This window comes from Misgurnus anguillicaudatus, chromosome 19 (assembly GCF_027580225.2).
Source record: "Misgurnus anguillicaudatus chromosome 19, ASM2758022v2, whole genome shotgun sequence".
NCBI lineage: Eukaryota > Metazoa > Chordata > Actinopteri > Cypriniformes > Cobitidae > Misgurnus > Misgurnus anguillicaudatus.
The window spans coordinates 4,489,480-4,505,085 of record NC_073355.2 but is presented as its reverse complement, the minus strand read 5'-3'; the positions used below and the strand labels follow the sequence as shown (position 1 = coordinate 4,505,085).

Here is a 15,606-nt window from a genome sequence, read left to right as displayed (position 1 = left end):
CCCATTGTTATTGTCAATGTTTGATGTGATTATTGCCTGTCAAGCTGTTTGTTGTTTATTATTTTATTTGTACTCCTAGTCTCCTTGTCTTCCTCTAATCACACACCGTGACAAATGTTCACTTCTTAGATATATTTCAGATTCACTGTAAAAACAGTAATAATAAACTGCTCGCTATAGAAATAAAGAAACTTCTAATGGATAATTATTTGCTAATAGAAATTTCATCAGTTGAACTTTATTTTAATAACGCATCATACACATGTCAAATGAATGCATGGTTACCTTAAACATCACAATGTATAATTCTTTCTAATTCCTCACAGGATTTTTGTCAAAAAAGTCGGCCATTTCCTGCAGTTAATGAGTCCAGATCATGGCCAGGAAACCCACCCAGCCCTTTCCTCCAGCTGTCAAACTCTACAGCTCTGATCTGGTCTCCCAATATCTCTGCTCCGGCCTGCTGGCCTCCCCTCAGCGCCCTTCGGCTCTTCCTCTCTCCAGAGGACTCGTCCTGTGTGAAAACCTGCCAGGACGCTGGTTTCATCTGCGAGCCAGCTTTCTTTCCTTTCATCAACAATATGGAAGCCTTCAGCGGGTGAGACACAGCTTTCTACTGGATTGCGTGTATTTGTGAATAAATAAGTTGCCTCTTTGAAGACTTTTATTTTGTTTGAGTAGCTATTATTACATTCTAAATAAAGGCATACGATACTTAATTGATCATTTTTGAGGAACACATTTAATGATTTGTATAACAACAGGGGACTTTAGTGGGGGTTCCCTACTACTTCTTCACATTACTAGCTTTGGTTAAAGTGCTGAAGGAGAAGATCTGATTGCAGCTGTGGGTAAAATATGATGTCTGTTTCTGGTGACTGTATGCAGCATGTTCATTTTGACTTTAATTTTGCATTTAAACTGCTTCATATAGACTAGGTGCGTATCTTTAGATAGCCGCTTCTAGGACATGCGGCGGTGCGGCTGTATCAAGCATTGATTAAAGTGGCCACGATTGGCTCTGGTAGCTGCGTGGATGCGCCACACACGAATGCAGTGTAAAAAGAATTAGGCAAATGAGGGCGTGGGCAAGTCAAAACAACAAATATTAAATTTTTATCAATCTCTCATGTAAAGGGACGTTTAGAAAGCTTGTCAGAAAAATCCCTGTGAACATCAGCAATGACAAGGTTAGCTAACGTTGTTATAGTAAAACAATGTTAAATCTAGATATAAGTAAGCCCATTTAAAGGTGCCATACAATAAAAGCTTCCCGTGGGTCCTTAAAAATCTTAAATTTGAATTGTAAAATGTAAGGTATCTATATACTTTCCAAAATTAAAACTATTTAATTAGCAATATAAAATTGTTATCTATCTTTCTGGATTTGCATACTTACGGCATTGGCGGAATTTGCAGCTGCGTATAAGACCTCTACTGCGCGCAAAAGGAAGTCATGGAGGACAAAATGGGTAAATGCAAGTTTAATTTGGATTGATAATGTGAGGTATAAAGATTGGTTATCTGGTGCAAGCAACAAATTTGAGGCGACTTGCAAGATGTGCGGAAAAACATTTAAACTCGGGGCAGTAGGAATTTGAAAATGGGGGCAATAGGAATTAAAGTGGTGGAGTCCCATATAAAATCGAAAAAACACAGATGCTACTCTGGGATTCAAAAATGCACGGTGCCGATGGATTCATACATATCTGCCCCTACTAGTATATCATCTCCCGCTGAATCGCAGACTGGTAATGTTGGACTGAATCAAGATGTGCAGCCGAGTGTTTCATCGTGTTTTTCACCGGCTGGCACTCTGAGAGCTGAAGTGTTGTGGGTTCTGCGTCACCTTTCATACAAGTCAAACGATAACATCCACACACTTTTCAAGGAAATGTTTCCCGGTTCGGAGCACATACAGACATTCACCTGTGGCAGATATAAAACTGCATACATAGCCAGGTTTCGTATTGCACCGTTTGTTAAAAGACAACTGATAACAAAAGTTAATGAAGACTCGTTCGTCATTATGTTTGACTAAAGGATGAACAAAACTACAAAAAAAAAAAAAACTATACCTACACGTCAGACACTGGACAACAGATGAAACGGAAACGTACGCTTGTACTCGCTACTGTGGTTCTGAATTCCTGGGCCATTCCACAGCTGAGGATTTATTGGACAAATTCAAGGTATTGCAAACATGCATTCATAATACACAAAACATATAAATAGTTTACACTTATCTCAAGAAAATCACAAGTGTATTTCATTTTTGGGGGCAATAGTACTATAGAGCTAAGAGGTCAAACAATGAAATACTTAGTTAAATGTGCTAGCAGTTTAGCACAGTTTATACAGAAATACAATTTTATCTAGTCCTGCAATAATACCTGATCTGATGAATGTTATATCAATGTGCAATGTAATCTGTCATGTTTAAACATGTTTATTGTTTCTTCTCTGTAGAATGGCACTAAAGAGCTCTGCCTCAGCAAGATGCGTTCTGTGTCAATGGGTGGACCAAGTGTTAACTGAAAGTTTATGTAGCTCCTCCAGCAAGAATACAGTGAACAGTTTGGTGGAGCACAGATTCAGATTTTGGGAAGCTGTGGTCTTTACATCATGCACAATTCCATCAAGAGTGATTTTGGAGTGTGACAAGTAAAGAAGCTTCTTAACGTCCTGCACGTCATTTTCCACTGTGCCCTTGCAAGGCGTCAGGACTTCACTTTAGTGAAACAGTCTACAAAATTTCGCCTGCCTTTCTGTGGACATCGCTGGCTGAAAAATTTGCCAGCAGTGGAAGGGCAATTGAAGTTTGGCTATCAGTTGTTACCCATGTTGACCAGGTGAAAATGAAAAAGCTCCCCAACTCAAAGTCTTCTACACTGTAGCAGAGGCTCGAATTGATCCTCTAACCGTACCAAAACTGCACTTTTTTATGTCCATCTCCATAAACTTTCAAACGTTTCTCACCAAGTATCAAACTGATGTTCCTATGATCCCCTTGTTATAGTATCTTGCGTACTTAAAATTACATATTGTATATTTATATTTTGTTTTAAGAATCTATGTACATCAATCATGTATTTATTAATTCTGTTTCGGAAGTAGAGTATTACTCACTTAATGTCAGATAGCATTCTACGACGTTTCATCCAGCGGGACGTCCTTTCTGTTGCCGTGTCAAAGCTTGTTAAACTTGATGTGATGATAAGAGCCTGTGGCTCAAAAATAGTGGATATTGGAATGGGAGCCACAGCTGCCCTGATGGTGTGCCAGTCACTTTTCTTATTAATTTTAAAAGCTTTATTATTAATTTATTAAGTAGAATTCTGCTTGGACATAAACCTTTAAATATCTTGCACTTTTTTATTTTTGCAGGAGACATCAGGTAGTCAGAGCGGAGTAGGCAAGCTTTGTCAGCTGCAGTTCAGGCAAGGCTGTGGGGTTGCTCTTGCAAACATCTGCAAGAAGATTCTGGATAAATGTCCATTGAAGTACCAGCTGGTCCAAAACCTGACGTGTCTGGACCCAAGTAGAATGTACTCTGAGCCATTTGTGCTTGCAGAAAATGAAGGGCCTCATCTAGAAGTTTGTACAAGATAAACAGTTGTCAAGTGTAACAGCTGGTAAATTTAGCAATGCACTTTGGAATGAAAAAAAGCATGCTTGGCATTTTAAAGTATAGTTTATTTATTATAGGCATGATTGTATTAGCATAAAGAAAATAGTAAATAGCATATTTAAAATAGCAAATGCAGGTAACCTTACTGCAGGATTTATAAGCCAACATTTAACCGCCCCTTCATCATTTGTTTAAAACACACCTTGCATCTGGTCTTACTTTTAGAGTCCTGGGCTGCGTTCCCCGAAACCTTCTTAGCTCTACGTCGTTCTTAAATTGTACCTTAAGCTGTACCTTATCGTTAATACGTGTTTCCTGAAACGTTCTTAGTTACGTATCCCTTCTGTAAGTCATTCGTTCGGAAGGTTGGTCTGGAGCACTCTTAGCTTTACCTTATCCCACTTGACTCTGCTAGGGGCCATGACTGTGATATAAGCTTGTGTAGATTGCAGTCTATATAACTAAATATCTGTAAAAAAAAAGTTGAAGTACACTCCGTGTTAAATTAGGCAATTTTTGTTTTTAAAGAATAAAATATTCACATAATTAGACATTATTACACTGATGGTTGTTAGATTTTTAATATTTTTTTTCAAAGGAATATCAGCTTCGAACTATTATTACAGGCTAAAGAAACTATTAAAAAAGAGTTTGGGTGGAGGAGTTAGTGAAACTATGGCAGGCAGCTACACAGCGAATCTTATTTTTTCATTTGTGCATTTCATATCCGTTAAATCTTTAGTTTACCGGCTATTTTAGCTGCAATAAAACAAATCAAGTAAAATCGCATGCCATGGGAGCACATTCATCATGAAATCATAATTGTTGATTTTCCTAAATATTATTATTGATGTTAAGTCGACTTTGCATCAAAGTTTTTAATTTGAGGCAGCTGCATGCCATATTCTTTATAAACACGCAAAAGAAACTGCTCCACTTGATTACTGCTTGTATAAGGTCAACAAATTTTCCACTTTAAAACGAATCAAAGCTCAAATCTAAAACAATCATAATATATATGTATATATCATATAATATATATTTTTATGTTATATTTAAGGTAAACAGACAGGCGCGGCTCCAGAAATGCGTCCATTAAGCGTTATCCGCATTGTAAACGCGCTGCTTGCGCATCCAGTATCCAAGCACAATAAATGGGTGAATTAATGAACAACAATTTGTTTTTATATGTTTTAAGTGTAATGCACAGCCAAGCCAGGTGACTTGCACGACCCACCTTATTCCCCTGTGCAACGCATTTATTGGAAACCCCTAATATAAATTATCCTTTAAAGTGAAGGAATAATGGATGCATGATACGTTTGGAAATTAATTGCGGGTTTTGCACGGGTTTGATATAAACTAAAAGTTGAATTTAGTTGTTTGCAATTTGAAATATTTTTACAAGATATTCCTAATAAATGTAACTTGAACTATTTCTGAAATGTTTCTTTAATAAAGAACACCGCTATCTCATAACGCAGTGAAACCTATTACATAAAGTAAACAATTGATTTTCGAGCAATCGATATCAACCTATTCAGCACCATCGCCATGGACAGCACCTGGTAACGTTGTACGTAAGAAGGAATACCTTAAGAAACTCGCTAAGGTACAGTTCGGGAAACACGCCTAGAAAAGCTATACCTGTAGTTAAGGTTTAACTTAAGAGTCTTCGTAGCGCGCTAAGAGACAACGTTATCGGGAAACGCAGCCCTGTTCTCTCACCTTATGTGCTGTTATTGACAAGGGGGATGACACATATACTGTAGGGGTGTGACGAGACACTTAATCCACGAGACGAGATGAAACATGAGATTGGGTTCACAAGAACGAGACGAGACGATATTTTTTACACTTTTTAAGAAACCCTCAATGATAAAACAAAATGAATAAGAAGCTGAAATCACATTATTTTTAAATGTTTTAACTAATCAAGAACTGGCCCTAACAATTATTTTGCTAACTGATAATGAAGTAATTTGTTATTTTGGGGTAATAAAAATACACTCAAGTGAGCAGTAGCATTTAAAATTACATAATAACGAAGATGCAATAATAATTGGTTCAAATAAAGTATTAAAACCAAGTTACATTAAACAACATTAACAAACACATTACATTTGTGTCCTAAAAATAAAAAGCATTATGTATGTATTATAACAAATACCTTCAGGGGGCAATAGTGGACTCGTCTCGCGACGCCATCTTCACTTTCACTTTAGACGGAGAGAAACGCTTATTTTTAGCCAAACAATGTTTAAATCCATATTAATATTTAATATATGTCCATTTCTTTACACTAGAAATGATACAGCCACTGCCATTTTTTGAGTAAGAACATGCAGACATTAAATCATGTAAACTCTGTGTGAGGGTTTAATCTGCTGAGACTTCACATCTGACACTGATTAACATACAAACACAACGCGTCTCAGACTTCACACGAGTTCCCAAACGAACATTATTGAAAACCCAAAGAAAAAAGCAACGCAGTAAAAGAATATAATGCATGCACTGTAAAAGGGTCGCATATGCAGGCTGCATACGTCATCAAGGTTTATTTCATATCATTAACTGAGCATTACATTCGCAAGTCGTGAGCATATTACAACAATTTACGATTATCTAAATAATTAGTAAACTTTATAATTGTTAATATTCTCTAATAAGACAGTGATGAAGTAAATGCAGTTTAAAAATGCGACCTCCGAAGGATGCAGTCTTTTATTTGAGAAACGGCCAGCACCTCTACAAGAAATTTTGCGAGACACATGTAACCTCGCGAAACACATTTCATCGCACAAGATCTCGTCACACCCCTAATATACTGTATAAAAACATTTATGTGGCATTCACACCAGACGTGAAAGAGATGGCAAGCGCGAGTGATTTACATTTTAAGTCAATGCAAAGATGCAAATAAGCATCCTGCGGCACGATACGTGCAAATGATGTGGTGCGAATGGGGCGGAACAGGCGGCGCGGATGGCGTGCTCCGCGTTAATCAATAAGGGGCTTGCTCTAGTGGTCACGTGATTACAGGGATTACAAGTCGCAGAAGCACCTCCCATGACGAGAATTTCCACGTGAATGTCTCGAATGACTAGAATTTCACGCGCAAATGAATTGAATACTCAAAATGTTCATGCACCAATCACGTGCAAATAGCGCGTTTTTGCCGCGGGGCTAGTGTGAACGCCACGTAGAAAACATCAAAAACTCAGAGAAAATAAAATACAGGCAGAGGGTAGAGTTTCTCGTCATATAGATGCCACCACACAACTATAATTTATTAGAATAAGGTCTGATATATATGCAAATGCAAATAATGATTTTCCTTTTTAAATACAGGTGATGTGATCGCGCAGCAGTTTGAGACATTCATCTTTAATGAGACCAGAGCAGCAAACTTCAAGGACTTCAGTCCCACAGAACAAAATCCAACATGTTTTTCATCAGCACATGAAAACCCCATTCTCTGAGATTTGGGGTTTTGTGAAAAAGCTCCTGATGCTGTCCCATGGTCAAGCAACAGTAAAGCGAGGGTTCTAGGTCAACAAAGTGGTGGAAACATGTAACATTGATGAAGAAACAGTTGCTGCCCAAAGACTTATCTGTGATGTAAGAGTGTATGGTTCAGTGACCCAGGTACCTCTGAAAAAAGTTTTACTAAACTACTAAACCAAACCAGACCAGGTACAGATGTCATCTAGATAAGGAAAAAAGAAAAAGACAAAGGATGAGCAGATCACCAAAAGAAAAAGTGCTGGAACTTTAAATATCGCTCTATTGCACACGTGTTTGGTATAGGCCTCTCAACAGCATGTGTTGTGACACAGCAAGTAGTCTTAGCCGTTGTCTTAATCCTGAAGATACATTTGGTAAAAGTTCCTACAACCTGAGAATTGTAGTAAATGGCTTTAGATACAGGTGGCGCTTTCGCCAGTGTGCTGGGGCTATAGATGGCACACACACACACACACACATCATAGACCCACATGTTAACAAGTCTGCCTACTACAACAGAAAAGGCTACTACTCAATAATTCTGCAAAGTGTTGTGGACCACAAATTGATGTTTTGGGACATCAATGTTGGGTGGTCTAGAAAGGTGCATGATGCAAGGAAAATCTTTCTTTGGAAATTTTCCATCATAGGCAGAAGAATTTCAAGATGTTTCTATCCCTATATGTATTGTAGAAGATGCTGCATACCCACTCCTACCATGGCTTCAAAAGCCGTTTCCTGAAACACCAGGGGTTACCCAGGACCAGTGTCTGTATAATTATAAACTGAGCAGAGCCAGGATGTGTGCCGAGAGAGCATTTGGCAGGCTGAAAGCGAGATGGCAATGCCTACCGAAGAGAAACGACCAAAACCTAAAGAAGATCACTAAAGTTGTGGCAGCTTGTTGTACACTTCATAATTATTGTAAGAGCAGAGGTGAAATGATGGAGTTAGACATACTGGAAAATTTGGAAGATGAAGTGGACAGGGAAATGGGTCAGAAAGAGCTGCCAATCCTTGATCATAACACAGCTTATTTCAGTCAAATTTAGAATTTAAAGGTAATATGATACAGTAGATAGAGCCAGTTCAAATTTTAGATAAGATGTAATCAGATGTAAAATGTTTCTTTCTTAATAACATTTCATTATTCAGTTTTAGTGATTCTTGTTTTTTCAAACGAATTATATAAAAAGTACAACAGAATTGCTTTGTATACTAACTGTTGGTTTATGATTTTTTTATGTAACAAATTATACTAAACAAATAATAAACTGCATCACTGTGCTACTGTATGTTGGTCCATACCAAACGGATTCACAAATGAAAACCATATCTGAAAATCTTTCGGATAGTATACTTGTATCAAGTAAGATAACAATATGCTCTCTAACAAAAAAATGTACTAGTTTGAAAAGTGCAAATGATACAACATTTGTAAAATGTGTGTGTGTGTATACAGTATATATACACACACACACACACACACTAAATATGATTCAGCAGCCACAATAACATATTAATGCAAAAACAATATGTTCAACATCACTGTGCTACTCATCTCTTAAAAAAAAAACTAGTTTAAGTGCAAATGGAGCAGCGCAACAATAACATATTAATGCAAAAACTTAAAAAAAAACAACAACTTAGTTTTGAAAAACTAACATGCACTGCATAATGAACAACAACCCAGTGATCCTTCAGTTGAATATGTTGATCTCGTCGGTAGGGCTGTGCCGATACATCGCGTTCCCCATTAAAAAGACCTGCTTGAAATCGATATTGTATCGCAAGGCTCCGATTCTGTGTTTCATGCACAGCTTGTGTGTGTACTACGGCTCTGTGATCAGTAGGAAGTCCTTGTCAATCTAAAATCACTATGAGTTTGAGTCGTTTATAACGTGCATTTAAAAAAGCAACACTCGCCAAACACAATAATTATTATCATGAAAATACCTGAAACAATCTGAAGAACAGCAATATAAATATCCCTTTAGACATTTCCTGGAATAGTGTTTGGTATGCTACTTTTTCTGTGGCACAAATGGCGTTTCTAAACGAGAGCGCCCGCTGGCTTTTGGATGTGGCAGCGTTTCACCGTAATTCATTCATTGAGAAAACGCGCATTTGCACGATTAATCAGCACAGCCCTACTCGTCGGAGACGATGGTGTAGTGGGCAGTGCTCCGACATGTGGTGCTTTCACACTTTTTGCGACCCGAGTTCGATTCCCGGCTCGTGGTCATTTGCCGACCCCATACCCCTCTCTCCTCCCTGTACTTTCCTGTCCTGTCCTGTCCTTAATCACTGTCCAAAGGCAAAAATGGCCTATGAATATGTTGATCTCATGTAAAACTGATGAAAGTGGCACTTCAGCAGCAGGATCAGTTGATTCGTCCTGGTTATACTCTGGAGGTGGTCTGAGTACGATTTGCTTCTGGGTCTTTTTAAGGGGTCTAAGATCACTTGCTTTGTTCACATATACACACTGAACTGCCGAACTAGGTGTAAAAAACCCACACTGGGCTCTAACTCTATTGTGTTTGGTATGTGTACCATCATTTATCAAACTTTGATCATTTGTCTATGTTGTTTATGATTTGACAGTGATTGTTACTGCCATAAGTCTTCACTGTGCTTATTACATTATGCTTTAGTAGGCCCCAGGGCCTAGACATAACTCTTCTGGTCTGGATTTATAGGCAGCAATAAACTACATTTTAACATTTAAGACTGCCTAGTCATACTTCAAAACAACAGATGAATGTAATTTGATAGTATCGCAAATGTAGTGTAACGCATTGTAGTTCAGAGACTAATGCTGTCATTTGAAAGTAATTAGTTACATTACAATAACTTATAATATATATATATATAATGTATTACATAATTGTGAAAAGTGCTACTGTATATACAATTGGATTGAATATTACATTTTGGAGGTAACTTGCCCAACTCCTGGCACCAATACCTGGAAAGTCAATTGCTGAAGATGTAACGACCATGGTTCTCTGAACTAGGCTTTCCAACACCCAAGTTTTTATGCTTTTCAGGCTTTCCAAGTTATCCTCTCACCTCATGTACTCAATAATACCATTACAAGGATTGCACTTCACTGTCTGACATATTTTCCCAGACCCAAAATTACAAGCCTCCTGCTGACATGATAGCTACCATTACTTTAAGAGTTATAGTCTTTTCATCTTCATTCCTTAATTTGGAAATTGTTTTGTCACTTTCTAATCCTTAGATTAGATCCTGTTACTCCATTTATTCTCTGTTTGCCTTTATCTGGACTACATTTCCTATTATCCTCCACGCTCCCTCAACTGTTCATTGTCTTCAATTATCCTCACCTGTCAGCCATTACCCTCATGAGCTCCCCTATATATTCTCTCTCTGCCCATTGTGGTTCAGTCTCAATTTTAGTGACATTGTGTTACCAAGCCTGTAATTTTACAACTTTGTTGTTCATTAAAGCCTGTATGTTTTTGGAACTCTTTCGTCTCCTTCATTCCCCATCACACATATGCAGCGTTACAAGTTCATAGTCTTTGTAGGCTTGTCATGTTTCCTTACCGTACTGTAATTGTTTCAAGGTATGTTGTGTTATCCTTGATTAGTCTGTATGTTTGCCATTGTCTCTTGTCGGTTATTGTTTCTTGTAATGTGTACTTTTCTTTTTTTTCATTGTTATGCCTTGCCATGGATTCATGTTTCTGTTCTTCGAATTATTAAAGATATCAGGATTTAGATCCTTAAGCTTTTTTAAGGACTGCACGATACCATTGCAAAGTCCAGGGGCCTCATTTATAAAAGTGCGACGTAGGAACTGTCCTACATTTCATCTAAGACCATTTCTGAAATGATCGTAAGTGTGATTCAGAGAAATAGAATAGAATAGAATAGAATAGAATAGAATTTATAAAATAGGTTTATAAATCACAAATGATCTTAAAATTGTGCGCAGCTGAATGCTCTTAGAACTCCGCCTTGTAAACGCCCCTAATTTAATTCATTAGCATATAAATATTAAATTTTCAAAGGCCAAATTATCTGACTGCTACAATGGCGAGTGGTAAGAAAACATATTTGTTGTCGTTTGCTTAAGTTTTTAATATTTCTAAATTTTAACATGGAAACTTTATTGACATCACTCAAGTTAAGGTGATTATTAGTGGATCTTTCAATTCACGGGTTTCATTTAAATATAGTTTTACACGTAGACTAAACATAATATTTGTGTCTTTAAAGTTTTGTTTCAGTTTGCCATGCCTCCTGCGCGGCGGTGTTAAAATAAGATATTTTCGACTTTAAAATTCAAAGATCGTATCTTAAACTGTCGGAATATATTCCATATGGATTCATTTGGATTTACAGATGTTTAACATTAAAATCGATGCATGGGAATAATTTATATTAATTTTTGAAATACCCATTACTCTTAAATGTCGCATGTCCCTTGGATACATCGAGGCTTCACAATTTAGTTCCTTTCACGTCGTTTTAATCATTAAATTCGATCGGGTTTACTTTCATTCAATAAAGCACATGTTCTGTAACATTTACATGTGCGTTAAACACCGCGAAACAATTTTGCTATATTTTTAAAAAAATGTTGAAAAGATGACGAACTAGAAAATCGTTTCCTGAACATATAGCTTGGGCGCCATCTTTTTGCATTAGAATAGGCTTACATTTTAAAATATCAAAATAGGCCAACATATTTTGTTTTAAAATATATCCTAAAACCTGGTTACATTATTTTGGAGTAGCCTAGTAGGCCTTCTCCACAGTTTGTTCATTTTCTGTGTGCATCATTGTTGCATGTTTTTACGTTTCTATTCTGAATAATGAAACAGCGCAGTTTACATACATGAACGTCACGGCGCACTATTAAAACATTGTCGGCTTCGGTTATGGTTTTTTTTTGCCCGATCTAAGCTCTAATACAGATGATGGTGACGTTGTAATAGTTTCGAATATTTATTTATTTATTATCAAACATATTCAACACTTTTTTACATTAGCCAGGGGATGAAAGAGAAAAATAATTAAATAAAAACATGGAAATGCTGACATACATTCATACATTTAGCAGCTTTCTTTGTTTATCTGATTATTTATAGATTTTAGGTAGCCTATATTGCTTAACTTCTAATAGAAAAATACGGAATAATGGTTTATAATCACCATATTTACATTTAATTATAATAAACGTTGCAAACAAAAGTAACACATTAATCAAATAATATTTCTTATGTAATAAGATATCATAAGAGAAAAAAACTTATTAAATATTTTCCAAACAAAGTCTTAAGCAAAATATATGAATTCTAACAAAAGAGCACAAATCTAACAAATTTTTTTCCAAATGAAAAAAAATGTTCTGTATGTTGACCACAAAAGGTACAAAACAAAAAGTTTCGAATATGCCTACCTGCAATACTGCAATATTGCCACAAGGAAACGTGCGTACGTCAAGTCGGAACCTGACGTGGAGGTAAGTACTTTTCCACGTCAAAGACAAGTTTTATAAATCTGAGCGTTTGAGTGGATTTGAGCGTACGCACGGTCTAAGATTAAATATGTGCGTAAAAACGCTTTATAAATGAGGCCCCTGAACTGCAAAACCAATCAACATGCCTTCTTATACACAACCTTCACCTGAAGGGAAACTCTGGTTTAACTCGGATCACAATTTACCACAACTTAGTTTGTTAACAGTGGTAAGTCATTCAGAAGCTGATTACTGCCTACCACCTTGAAACAAATCTTACTTGATGGATCAGCTGTAACCTTCGAACCATGATAGCATCATACGTGGCCGATCAACATCAGCAGACAAGTGGCTAGCTGAATTCAAATTTGTGTTTAATACTGTGTGTACAATACTGTGTGCACAAGAGCACAGTAAAGTCTCTCTTTTTTCAGGATACTTTGCACCTACAATGTAAAAAAAATGTCAGTACCCTTTGAAAAGATTCTCATACTGTATGTACCATTAAGGTACAGATATGTATACATTTGGTACCACATGTATCTCTAACACCTAGGGACCATTTTTTTCTGGTGTATATTTGCATTTTGTTTAACTAATCACCATTGTTTGCATTTGTTTTACATTTTTTTTATATGTTTTATTGGTAATGCATGGTTATGTACCAGACGTACACAGATTTATAGCTGATTTTTAAGATTGCTTTTTCTCTAAGTAAACAACACTAGACATAAGATATTTCAGAAATCCCTTAGATGTGAAACTCACTTCAATAATATTGATGATATGATATTGAGTTTGTCTTGCAACATTCTGCCGCCAAATTTAGCAAAAGCAACAGTTTATAGTTTTATATATCCTATTGTATTGTTTTACTCGATGACAACTTTAATAGGACTGGTAGCTCATTTGTACATAAAGTACACAGTGTTATTTCACATTTCTTTTTTTCTTTTTTGAATCTATATAGAAAAAAATAATGACACTTGCAGTACCAATGCCATTGAATATGTTAGGGGACACTTGTCTGTTCTTTTGTAATCTAAACCACTACAGCAGTTCTTTGATGCAGACGTTTTTGTGTGTGTCGATTTTAGGCTCAATGCTCGGTGCGAGTCGCTGGAATCGGAGAAGAACCACTTGTTTCCAGCGGTACATGTGGAAAGAAGAGAGTGTTTCCTGCAGAAGGATCCTCTGCTGTTCAGCTGCGCTGGGATCAGTGCCAAACACCAACGCCTTTGTCCTTGTAGAGATTACCTCCAGGGACAGGTGGCGTTGTGCAGGGACTGCCTTTGAACTTTGGCCATAGACACGTCTGTGGTTAATTGAGGCCGTAAACATGCAAGCTTTCCCATTAACAGGTTAATGGGATCTGCTGGTTATGGCTGTTGGTTCAAGCGTGAAGTCTGGAGAGTCGACTTCAATCCTGGTTTCTTTTTGCACTACAATCCAAAGCAAAACTTAGCCTCCAGGGTTCAGACGTTTGTTAAGAAAGATGGCACCCCAAAAATACTGGGTTATTTTCAACCAAGCATTGGGTCAAAAAGAGACAAGCCCAGCCTTTGGGTTAAATTAACCAAAACATTTTTATATTTGACCCAACAATCGGTCAAAACAACCTAGCATTTTGGGTTGAAACAACCCAGCACAGGTTAAATTATTGTACAACCCAGGGGTCTGGGCTCGTCTTTTTTTTACCCAACGTTGCGTTAAAAATAACCCAGCATTTTTTAGAGTGCAGCTGTGGAGTTATTGGAAGGAGCTTGGCTGGTGGCGGCTTTAGGGTTGCATGGGGTATTAAAGCGATTCAAGCAGAAAATAAATGCAAATTGTAGTTTTAGGTTTGGAGCTCCTTTGTGATTCAGGTCAGACTCTGGAAGCTGTTTTTATGAATGCTAGAAGTGTTAGAATTGCACATGAGTTTTGAAGTCAACATGGCATTTGGGAATCATTATACTTCCGTAATGTGCTGTATGTCCTAATGAAACGGGTTATTCAATGAGATCAAATTACAGAGTGTATGAAATGACCATATTTAACTCAATGAGAACTATTAGATTGTGGAAAAAACAGCAAAATACTAAAATGAACCAAGATTTGAAGGAATCTTGGTTCCCCTTCTGAAACACAGCATGTGTGCAGACTTTTTCAGCAGGACATGTAAGGTTCATCCTCTGAGTCATGTCCATATATTCATATACAGTATAACACTTCCTTTTTAATATTGTTATTGGTTATTATTGCTGTAACCTTTATTAGATTAACAGGATTAAATTATTGCATTAATGATTAGCACTTATAAAGCAGCTCCCTCCAGAAGTTCCTAAAAGCTTTTTTGGCTATTTGTTATTTAGTAGCCTACACAGCCTAGACGACATCAGCCGACAAGTTGTTTCTGAAGTAAATCGGGTCATATCTGATTACATGTTGACTTTAAGTTCATGTAAAAAACAAAACGTGCCAGAGAATAGACATGAATTATTTACAGATGTAAATAGTCATTGCATTTGACCTATTTCATAAACAGGATTGTTTGTACAAAATAAAATCTACTTTTAAAATTTGTGCATTTTTGTGTTTTTAGCAGCTCCATGTGCAATAAAAAATGAATGTAAATGTAAAAATGAATGCATATCCTCAGAAAGCACTAGGTTTGACTGGTGTGTGTGAGATTTCTCAAAGCTGTTAACTCATATAGTTGATATTCATTGTTCAGTCCTGTATGATACTGAGCTAACGGTCTCAGAGCAGGAGGCATTCAGGATATCTGGCAGTGATATCCTGCCATCGGCATCATCTTCTGAGCATCTGAAAAATCGGCTGAGAATAGGAACTCATGGAACTCAAAGAAAAGAAGCTCTTCTTAACACAACTTTCCTTCCTGAATAGAAATGGTTGTGCAGCTCATACTTGAAGCATAATTCAGGCCCCCAGTTTAAAAACCTTACTTTTGGCACAATAATAG

General features: G+C 37.0%; 1 protein-coding gene across 2 annotated transcripts in view; it reads left to right on the top strand.

Moving 5' to 3' along the window:
* LOC129427380 (alpha-1,6-mannosylglycoprotein 6-beta-N-acetylglucosaminyltransferase B) overlaps window positions 1–15,236 on the top strand; it is a 196,859-nt gene extending 181,623 nt beyond the window's left edge. Inside the window, exons 15-16 of one of the 2 annotated variants that reach the window (XM_055183826.2) lie at window positions 327–598; window positions 13,739–15,236. In XM_055183826.2, coding sequence (XP_055039801.2) covers window positions 327–598; window positions 13,739–13,937 — 471 coding nt within the window. In that variant the 3' untranslated portion in view covers window positions 13,938–15,236. The remainder of the gene's footprint in view (window positions 1–326; window positions 599–13,738) is intronic. The other variant, XM_055183819.2, reaches the window with a different exon arrangement.
* The last annotated feature ends 370 nt before the right edge of the window (window positions 15,237–15,606 follow it).